The 10,562-nt window shown below is 31.2% G+C and overlaps 2 protein-coding genes and 1 long non-coding RNA gene across 3 annotated transcripts; 2 read left to right on the forward strand and 1 right to left on the reverse strand.

Moving 5' to 3' along the window:
- The first annotated feature begins 75 nt into the window (after window positions 1-75).
- Window positions 76-3,729, forward strand: LOC122518601 (spindle assembly abnormal protein 6 homolog). The gene is made up of 4 exons (XM_043637622.1): window positions 76-708; window positions 938-1,464; window positions 1,562-2,310; window positions 2,416-3,729. Exons 1-4 carry the CDS (start codon window positions 520-522, stop codon window positions 2,958-2,960), a joined length of 2,010 nt encoding a protein of 669 aa, XP_043493557.1. The 5' UTR covers window positions 76-519; the 3' UTR covers window positions 2,961-3,729.
- Window positions 3,730-4,561: 832 nt separating this feature from the next.
- Window positions 4,562-7,888, reverse strand: LOC122518594 (pleckstrin homology domain-containing family M member 1). Its single transcript, XM_043637612.1, has 3 exons — window positions 5,735-7,888; window positions 5,024-5,659; window positions 4,562-4,950 (listed from the first exon to the last, which is right to left on the reverse strand). Exons 1-3 carry the CDS (start codon window positions 7,073-7,075, stop codon window positions 4,786-4,788), a joined length of 2,142 nt encoding a protein of 713 aa, XP_043493547.1. The 5' UTR covers window positions 7,076-7,888; the 3' UTR covers window positions 4,562-4,785.
- A 262-nt stretch (window positions 7,889-8,150) lies between these two features.
- Window positions 8,151-10,459, forward strand: LOC122518595. Its single transcript, XR_006304115.1, has 2 exons — window positions 8,151-8,746; window positions 8,849-10,459. It is a non-coding gene; the product is annotated as an uncharacterized LOC122518595 (long non-coding RNA).
- The last annotated feature ends 103 nt before the right edge of the window (window positions 10,460-10,562 follow it).

Raw genomic sequence — 10,562 nt, forward strand, 5'->3', positions numbered from 1 at the left:
AAGATTGACACACATTTTATGATTCATATTATAATATAAATAATTGTGATATATAAAATACATTACATATATAATATTTTCAATTTTTTGACACATGTCAATATAATCTTGTCATATTAATGTAATATTGTCACATAGTTATCACAACACAAATATTAAACCACATTGAACATTTCCTTAGCTCTAGTCGTATCGTATAAATGTGATATAAATTATTATAAATAATACTATAAAATGTAATAAAAAATAAAATTAAATAAAATAAACACAAAAAGAAAGAGGGATGAAGGAAAATGGAGGGGGAAAAACAATAGTTACAGCGCGTGTTGTTTAGATGGCACCACCAGTATTACGCGTGCGTCGATTTTTGATGTACAATTTGAAACTTCGTTCTCTTGTATTTAAAGATATTTCAAAGTTTTCAAACAGATGAATCGAAACTCGAATTATTTAATATTATCGTTGAAATTAATCAATTACTCGAGATTTACAAATGTTTTTCAATAGTGCTGGTGCAGGATGAATTATTTGAACAGTATAGGAGGCAGCGGTACGAGTACCGATTCTGGCCTCCAATTGAACAATGTCGAAGTGTTGTATACTAAAGTGCAAAAGGTTTATATAAAACCTCAACATAAAGAAGAAAGACAACGTGAACTTAGGGTGAACGTTGAAACTCATGCTGGTCTTAGTCCTGTTTGTCGTAAGGTATTATTTATTTTCTACAAATAACCTTTTTACTATTTGTCAAAATTCCACCACACACACACACAGATTCTACTTATTAAATATTAATATTTAACACACTCTTTTCAACATTAACATGTTTTCGTATAGGACAAAAAAAAACTTGTTATCAAATTGTTATTATTATATAAATCATAGAAATGATTGAAATTCCAAAAAATGTTACCAAATGCCAATCATTTTATTTCAGAGTTTATGTGTTTTATTGTCAGACGATGATGATCCTTGCTTTTTATATTCTTTGTTTATTGCCGAGGAAGATTTTAAAGTACTGAAAGCTCAACAAGGTTTATTAGTTGACTTTGACAATTTTGCAACTCAATTAATATGTTTATTAGAACAATGCAATGTACCTGGTTCCAATGTGTCAAAAACACCACCCAAATTTCTTTTGCTATTAGCAGAAGAAAATGGAGAATGGACATTCAAACTGGTTGAAACTAATAATTTTAAACATCTGTGCCATTTGAGTTTATTCATATCTCCTGCTAATGATTTTGATTTGAGAACTCATATGGCTATGAAAATAAAACAATTAAAAGAAAATGTTTTGCAAAAGAATAGAGATGTAGTTGGTTTAGAAACGCGATTGAATGACTTGACTATTAAATTTGAATCTAAAACTAAGGAATTAGATCAATTAGAACAAAGATATTTAGCAGAGAAAAGTCAAATTCAAATTAATTCTACTCAGCAAATAAGTATCGAAAAGGACAGGTAGATATATTTAATTATCATATGATTTTCATACTTTATATTTTATATACATTACACTTTTTTATAAATTGTATATTATTGATAATTTATATAATAGATTTGCTCAGGCAAGGCTAGAATGGCAACGTCAAAGCGACAAAGATAAAATGGAATTAGAACATAGACATACGGAAACTTTAAAACAATTACATGCTGAACTTGCTGAATTGCGTACACAAAATATGAGTTATAAGGATAAATTGTCATATCTTGAAGCCACTAACAAAGAACAGAGTAAACAATTACAGAATATTGAAAAAGAATTAAATCTTGCCCAAAAAGAATTAGCGCTTTTAAAGAAACAAAATTCAAAATTAGATATAGATTTTCACGAAAAAGATAAAGCCGTTAATGGTTTACGTACGAAAGTAGCTGTACTTGAACAGGAATTAAAAGATAAGGGTGTAATTATTAATAAACATATGGAAATGTTAAAAACAGCGAAAGAACAAAAACAACAATTGGAGGAACTTTTAGCTGATAAGGAAGGCCAATTACAACGCAAACAAAATTCTTTGAGAAGTTTAAGCGACGAGTTAGTAAAAGCTAATGAAATATTAACAAAATTACAAAATGAATTAGCTTCTACTAAATCTAAATTAAAACTGAGAACAAGTATAGCATTGGAACAAGAAAGATTATTAGATAGTAAACAAAAGGAAGTTGGTCAATTGGAAAGTAAAATGGAAATTGTAAATAAAGATATTAAAGAGGCGAAAGTAGAAATAGAACATTTAAAAGAACATGCAAAAGTATTACAAAATCAATTGGAAGAAAAAGACAAAGTAATCAAAAATAACGATAATGGTAAATGTATATAGTATAACTTTCTTTAATTTTTATAAATATAATATTCTACAATAATATTTTCATTATAACTATTTCATTAAATTTGTATATATTTGATTACAGTAATCAATTGGTTGAATCGTCGTTTAGCTGACAATCAATCACCACTTCAGAGTACTACTACTCCAGCTCCAGTTACTATTCCATCATCTGTACAATTAACTTTACCAAGATCAAACAAATTATATGCAAATAGATTTGAAACACGAACACCTGCACCTGGCACTATAGCACCTACTACATTATCAGGGTTGCCATTAAAAAATCCAATAGTTCAAAATCCAAATATTAATCAAACTACTCGTACAACCGCCAGATCTATGGGAGTAGGAGATAGTACAATGGGTTTGTCTTCTATTAACAAGACTGGACAAATTTCTAGTACCAGTACACCATTGGATCGCATTAATACTCTAAATAAATTACCAGGGAATATGCCAGGTATGTCATCTGTGCCAGCTATTGTAGAAAGTAATAATCCATGCATATCTTCGAATGGAACCAAAACAAAAGGTTCAAATGTAGCATTACAAGGTGGGTTAAGAAGAGCCGGTTTGTCGGACAAACAAATTTTGCCTTCGGCTTATTTCCCTAAAACTTTACATTGACAAAGTTGCCGGTCGCATTTTGATACAAAAATATAGTATAATTAAGTAATTTAATATATGTAAAAAAAATGTTATCTGACAAAGTATTTTTTTCAAAATCAAAATATTTAGCTAATATAAAAGTAATGCTGCCATAAATGTTTAATCAAAATTATGAATCAAACAAATGTGTGGTAGTATTTTAAATTTATTATTAAGTGAAAAAGTACAAATGTACAAATAAGGTATGATCAAGATAAGTATTATTACAGGAAGTTTTTTAAAAACAAGAATCTAATACTTATTAGAATCATAACCATATAAATAGACAATTTTGTATAGTTTGACGGTAAAAATTGCATAGATGCAAACACATATATATAAATATAATTAAGATAGTATAATGTTTGATCTCTCATATTATAAACATATTTACAACTACGTATCTATACCTGAAAAAAAAAAAAATGTTTATTGATCGTGTGCTGTTAATGAAAATAGTACCTTCCGCTTCTCAGTTTTTACTGAGACAGCAGGTCATATGTACCTGTATCCAAGCATGGATTGAAAATTGGTACTTTTGGTGCGTAAACGAGCTTTTAAATTTAGATAATGACTTCAAAAAATATTTATAAAATGTTTTTGTTAATATGCCCTGAAGTATCAATTTTAAACAGTAACTGAAAATAAGGTTTATAATAAAACCTACAATGTGCGTCATGTTAATCACATTTTTATATGTTACAAAAAATTATGATGATCACGTATTAATAGATATCTAACAAAGGCATAATTTAATAATATATAAATCCAATTAAGACTGTAATGACTATCATAAAATAATTAGATATATATTAACATTCATCAATTACATATAAATTAAATATTAAGAACTAATGTGCCTTATATATACAAGATAGACTGGAAAAATTCGTTACATTCAAACTTTTTAGAGGGTTTTTCTACAAAAAAAAATATTTTAATATATTAGTATAATGACTCATTAAATACCATGCATGAATCTCTACCGAACAAATATAATGCAATGGATTGTTCCTAGTCTACCAGGTATTTCATTTTTTATGACTTATTATTTGCACAGTAGTAAATGAAAATATAAATTCTAAATAATATAGTCCATGTATTAATTTTTTAAAAATAGAATTTCGATAAACGGGAATATGAAGAGCTTTTAAGCATGCCAATTTATTAAAATACATTGACAAACAGTATTAAATGTAATAGATGATAGATAAATCACTAAATTTCATGTATTTTAATACTTTTTGTATATAAAATTCTAATAAAAATAATGTTATATAGAAATATTTAGCTAATAATATGCAATTATAAATTTTATTGTTAATCTTTTAATTTTTATAAAAACTTTACTCTTCAATTATAATCAATTATAATTTTTCTAAAATATAAACAAATATTTCTAAATATAACAAAAATACTTCAATCTGTTAAAAGTATTTGATAGATTTTATGATTATATCAATAACTATGCCTGTTAGTAGGCAATTATTTTATTGTACAATATACATTCAAATTAATAAATATTCACATAATCATTAATACATATTAAGAATCATCAAAAAATATATAGTCTAAAATAATAAATTTGCTGTAATTTTTATATATGAACTTTATGAATATTTATAAGATCATTTATTCAATAAGCTTGGGGCTTAGTTAGAGACATTTGCTTAATTGCTTTTTTTAGTGTACCAATACACAAATGACTACTAAAATAATAACTAACAATACTGTAAAAATGAAAAAAGATAATTTATATAAATCATAAAATCAAATATCAATGCTTCATCAAGATAATATAATATTAGCCAATATTGTTCTCAGACGTTAATTTAGATTCAGATGGTAATTCTGTACATTCCATGTCTAAAAGGGGAAGATCCATTCTTTTACGTCGACGTTCGCATTTTGGACATGGTTTATATGCATTTAAGCAATCTGCATGAAACACTGCGTTGCATAATCCACACTGAAATAATTTCATGTTTATTATATAGATTTGACATTTTTCATGAAACAATCAGTGAAATTTATATACTTACTCTAAACGTTGAATCCATATCGAAGGGATAAATAACTTTAGGATTATTGCATACTTCACAAATAAATCCTTTTTGACTGCAAAGCCAACAATTGATCACATGATTTCGTGCAAATTCAACTACTTTTTGTAATTGTTGAGCAAGAGTACCGTTAGGTATATCAAGAAGATCAGAAACAGAATACTGATGAACATGTTCATATAAATAATCTCTGGGAGCAACTTTCCTTTGCAATGATTCAATAACAGGCTCACGGCAAGTAAACAAATATGCTCTCAATAAATTCAATTGTATTCTTAAAGATTGTAATTGTGCCATAACATCCACTGCCATATATATTTTTGGATTCAAAGTTTTTAAATCCAATAAAGTAGAACAATCTTTCAGGTACTCTGCAGCTTTTTGACAAATGGTATAACGTTTTAGATCCCAATTATGAACAATACGCGATGGTATTAAATATTCTCCTTGTGCCATACAATCTGCACAATAATAACTTGCAGAAAAAGAACAAACGTGAGCTTTTGAAAACGTCATACCGATAGCATGACCACAATCGAAACAGCTGTAATTTTGCGTGTCAAGGCCTTTTTCTCTTGGTAATTTTCCTAATTGCTCATCAAAATTTATAACAATCTGTAAATAAAATTGTAATATATAATATTTTATATACTTTGAGATAATATAATAATAATATTGTTACGTCTATACCTTAGTTACAGTTGGAGATTTAATTTCTTCATCGATGGATTCATTTTTTGGATATTTTTTTAAAAATTCTTGTAAATTCGGAACTATCACATTACCACTAGTATGATAGCTTTGAATAAGAGCATCATAGGTTGGTCCATCACCCGGAGTACGAGGAGCATCTATTCCAGAACCATGAGATATCACAGATGAGGTCATAGAAGATTCACAATCTTCAAATGAAGTTGACCATCCTAATCTTCCAAATAATGAATTTCCTACAGTAGTAGATATATTATCGGCACAAGCATTATTATTTTCTTGAGGGCTATTATTTTGATGATCATCTTGAATAACTGAGGTATTGATGTCAGTTGTCATAGTTTCTACATCCCTTTTAGGGGTCCCACTAGTTGATACACTTTGTGTAACTTCATTTGTAGTTTCTTCTATTTTTTCTGTATTCACTTTCTCTATCTTTTTTTGTTTAGGTGTATGCGTTGGACTTCCATTTCTATATTGTGTAGTATGATGATTATTAGAGATTTTATCTTTTAAAATGATTTTAAGAGCTTCATCTTCCGAAATACCAACTAAATTATTTAAAGCAGATTGGGAAGAATTAAAGGAACCTAAACTACCTATAGAACTCGCAGTTTCTACTTCTTCGAGATTGTCGTTATCCGTCAAATCCGTAGTTATGGTTTTTGCAATATCTACTGCATTAAACACAGGACAAGATTTCATAGGAGGTGACCATATACCAGCTAAAAGCAGAGGAGTACTTGACCAAAAATTCAATAGACTACTATTGCAAGCCAGTTCAAAGTGTATGTAATCCAAGCTTTCTACCAAACGTTGAGCAATATCTATTAGGTCAGCATCTCTTATGAAGGCAGAACGATCATAATATGGTTTCAAAGCAGAATTATCTCTTCTTATAGAACACAAGTAACTTGCTAAAAGACCTTCATTTAAGGCCAGTCGTATCCATGCTCTGCAATAACCCACTTCAGTGGAAACTTGAGTTAATGCTTGGATCTGATCAATAATTTGGCGATGAGAGAATACTAATAAAGGGCCCCAGAAACTTGGTTGAGGCATAGCTTCGAAATCAGGCCCACTGAGAACTTCTGTCACTCTATTCAAAAGACTGTCCTTCAGTCCATGTAAAAATATAGCTTCCAATACGGAACATAATGTCATTGCTTCTTCGCAATTTCCAACTGGTTCTTCTTCTACGACACCTGGTGCACTTTGCATCTCCATCACGCTTGTATTTAATTGTTTTTGAAGGGACTCTCTCAATAATATATTTCTTTTGTTTGTTAGGGACTTCACCGATTTCAGAAGAGAATTCATTTTGAATAATATCTCTTGTCACCGATATTTTAACGATACTCGTATTATTCCATTGGTACATCTTTGTTACTCGATGATAAGAAATAATCGAGTTATTTAAATCGAGATCGAGATAATACCTTTACATCAATATCATCGAAAGAGAATCATCCGTACAATGTAAATCACATTCACACAATTCGAGCATCGTACTTTCGTTAACGAAAGAAGAACAAGGAAATGACCTCAAAACAAATGTAGTATCATTATAAGATAAGTATGGAACGTGAACTTCGAACCAGTTAACGTAATACATAATAATGTTATCTCTGTTTCTTCCTCCCTGCCCCCTGGACGACGTGCATATAAATAGGTTAGGTATAATAATGGTAAAACATATCACAAAAACATTACAACGTGCGATATAAGTTCGATGTGAATTTAACGATCCATTGAATAGAAGAATAATAAATAATTTTCCAAGATTTCTCTCGAATACTAATTAATTTTTATCTTCAAATAGGATCAATCGTGTTTCTTGCACTTAATCCAATCTGTTCGAAGTAATAGCAAGGTCTGTTATGTGAGAACAACGCAACGTCATCGCTTTCTATGCAGAAACTGCAACACACCGACTTTTAACTTCTTCCCTTTCTCTTCCTTCTCTTTCTACTACACTACACGTTCTATTATTCATTGTAAATAGTTCCGATGATAAACGACAGATAGCGCTGACGAAAATTTCAATTCTTTGTTCCTTTTTCTACGAAGTCAGGTGCACTTTTGTGCAACACAGCAGCGTTGCACCTGGCAATTCGTTTTCTTTCTCTCATATAAAAAAAAAATCTTCTTAAATAACGCGCCACGCATGAATGAATTTATATAAGCATATACAATATATTCCGAATTTTTTTTTAATTATAATCATATTTCATTGGATCTATGCAAAATTTCAAGTAAATAATAAATCTTTTTATTATCGTCATTTTGTTTTAAGAAGAATGGTATTTTAAATTATAGTTCACCATTAAGTTTTTGCATAGATGCAATATGAATAATGAATGATTTACATTTTGATTAATTTCATTTATTCCAATTAATAATTTCAGGTATTTTGTATTCAAATTTGTGTCATAGTAAAATCGATTATTTTCGATAATATTGGATTTAAAAAAGAGAATAGAAGTAAAAAAGAACGATAGTTGAAACTGGATCTTCGATGAACGGAGGTATATATAATCGTACAAATAAAAAAGAAAAGGATGACCGCATCCGGACAGCGACAAGTACACGAGGAAGTTTATTTTGTTTTGTATTTGTTTTCTAATGAAAAGAACAGGGTGGTGGAGAGAGAGGAAAAGGAAAAGCAAAACAAATTTCTAGGAGCAAAGCTAGTAGAAGTTGTTCATTTCTATGTGTATCTTTACTATATTTAGACGAGTAGTTAAAGCGTATTTGAAATGTTGAAAACAGGTATACAGAAGGTGTATGTGTGTGTGTGTGAACGACCGAAGGAACGACGAGATGATGCGCGTTTTGCGGCTTTCATGGCGGTGCTGTTCGTTGAACGAACGAGAGAATAAACGAGAAAGTACAACAAGAAGGAGGAACAGGATAGAAAGAGGATGGTAAATCGGATACGAGAGAGGACAACGAAGGGAATAGTCAATGCAGTGCCGTACGAGAGATTAGGTATACCCGTTTTGGCGTAAATTTGATAAGCGAACTGTTTCGAGAAGTATTTTAAATTATTTTACGATTATTTGTATTAAAATGGTCTTATAATTGTTTCAGTTCGTAACAGGCAACTGTATATATCTATGGATAACCGTTAATTATATAGAAGATTGTTATAAATCATATTCAATCGGATTTGTTCAATGGAAACTTTGATTTCATTGATCGAAGTAACCTTCACCCAGTTGGCAAGCGCTTTAACGATTGATCGATTGACATACGATCGAATCTCTTCTACAAGTTGATTCTTGTTTTTTTATTCTTTTTTGTTGTTCATTTAAAAATTAAAAATCGTCTGGCGTGCGAAAGACCCGCGAAAAAGGAATGTACGAAGGATTTCGATTGGGTGCTCAATGGGTCTTGCAAATGTGCAAGTGCATTGAAGCATCCGATTTCGAAAGAGGATAGATTTAAACAGATGTTCGATATGTCCAAGTCAATGTGTTTGAAATCGGATCGCGCGAAATAATGCGTTTGAAAGATGACGGAGATTGACCCCTTTGAAATTTTTGTTCAGAACAGAAACGAGAGGTGGAAGAAAAATAAGAAGAATAAAGGGAAAAAAAGGGAGGTGATACGCGAAGGGAGGTTCTCGAGATCAAAACGTTCGTGAGAAAAGGTTACTCAGATTTTCCCTCTTTCGCACAGTGAGTGTGCATACACACACGCGAGGCACAAACCTTCGCATTTTCTTTGAGCGTGATATTATGAACAATGCGCTTTCTCACGATAATCACCTCGTAGATTTGCCGTTTAACGTTTTACCACGCTACAGAAATCATCCAGCAGGTCCCTTGCCGACCTTGTTTCCTGCCTTCACATCAACATTCTACAAGAGATACTTTTGCTATCCTGTTACAACGATGAATACCATTCAATTGGATTTTTTTTCAAATATTTTTCTATGCGATATTACCTTTTACTTTTTATAGTCGTCTAACGAACGAGCTAACGTAGAAAGAATGTTCATGAATCATTCTCACTTTCTCTGCAATATCAATAAGAACAATTCATTGGAAATGATAATTATCGACATATTATTAATAATACATAAAATATAAGCTAATGATTATTGTTATCAATTATATTTTTAAATGAAAGGTATAATGAGAAAAAGATAGAAGAGTCGAAGGTTCGTCGTATCAGCGTACAGTCCTGCGCGAGGAGTAGGGGTAGCGTGTTCGGGGACAGAGTGGGGGGTTCGAGGGTGCCGCTCGGCACGAATCGTGCGCGTCCGAGTAGTGTCAGTAGGGACGTGCAACGAGGGGGTCTATGTTAATTTTCGTTCTGTTTTTCCCCCAATCATTCCTTGCTAATAAACTCTTTCTTCTCTCCCTCGTTAATTCGACCAATCGCGTGTGCTATTCTTTTCGGTCGTAAGACGGACCTTCGACGAAGACAGAAAAATAAAAGAAAAATAAAAAGAAAAAGAAAAAGTGTATAAGTTTTTGTCGAGGGCCAGACAAGACGCTCGATACAACACGTCGTGTCCCTTCGGTGCGCGGCTTGACAACGAGGAGACGACGACGACGACGACAAGAAGAAGAAGAAGCGCCCTTTATCGAACGATCTCTTCTCCTCTCGTGTGTGTGCACGTGTTGTCCCTTCGGAACAAGGGAAAGGAGAGAAATCGAGAGGAGAAGAAAAAAAAATAAAACTCGACAAAAAGAATAATAATAATAATAATAATAATAAAAAGGGGAAAAAAGGATTTCGAATGTAGGGCTGGAAGGGCGGCTTCGTATAAGAAGATGCCAGGGGTTCTCGAGGT

This window comes from Polistes fuscatus, unplaced genomic scaffold (genome assembly GCF_010416935.1).
Source record: "Polistes fuscatus isolate 324 unplaced genomic scaffold, CU_Pfus_HIC Scaffold25, whole genome shotgun sequence".
NCBI classification, from domain to species: Eukaryota; Metazoa; Arthropoda; class Insecta; order Hymenoptera; family Vespidae; genus Polistes; species Polistes fuscatus.

What these genes read in the sequence shown, in the direction of transcription:
- LOC122518594 (XM_043637612.1), bottom strand. Translation starts at nt 7,075, where the DNA reads ATGAATTCTCTTCTGAAATCGGTGAAGTCCCTAACAAACAAAAGAAAT. An exon ending in AATCTCCAACTGTAACTAAG is followed by an intron (nt 5,660 to 5,734) that starts GTATAGACGTAA and finishes TTTTATTTACAG; the next exon opens with ATTGTTATAAATTTTGATGA. An exon ending in ATATGGATTCAACGTTTAGA is followed by an intron (nt 4,951 to 5,023) that starts GTAAGTATATAA and finishes AAATTATTTCAG; the next exon opens with TGTGGATTATGCAACGCAGT.
- LOC122518601 (XM_043637622.1), top strand. Translation starts at nt 520, where the DNA reads ATGAATTATTTGAACAGTATAGGAGGCAGCGGTACGAGTACCGATTCT. An exon ending in ATAAGTATCGAAAAGGACAG is followed by an intron (nt 1,465 to 1,561) that starts GTAGATATATTT and finishes TTTATATAATAG; the next exon opens with ATTTGCTCAGGCAAGGCTAG. An exon ending in AATCAAAAATAACGATAATG is followed by an intron (nt 2,311 to 2,415) that starts GTAAATGTATAT and finishes ATTTGATTACAG; the next exon opens with TAATCAATTGGTTGAATCGT.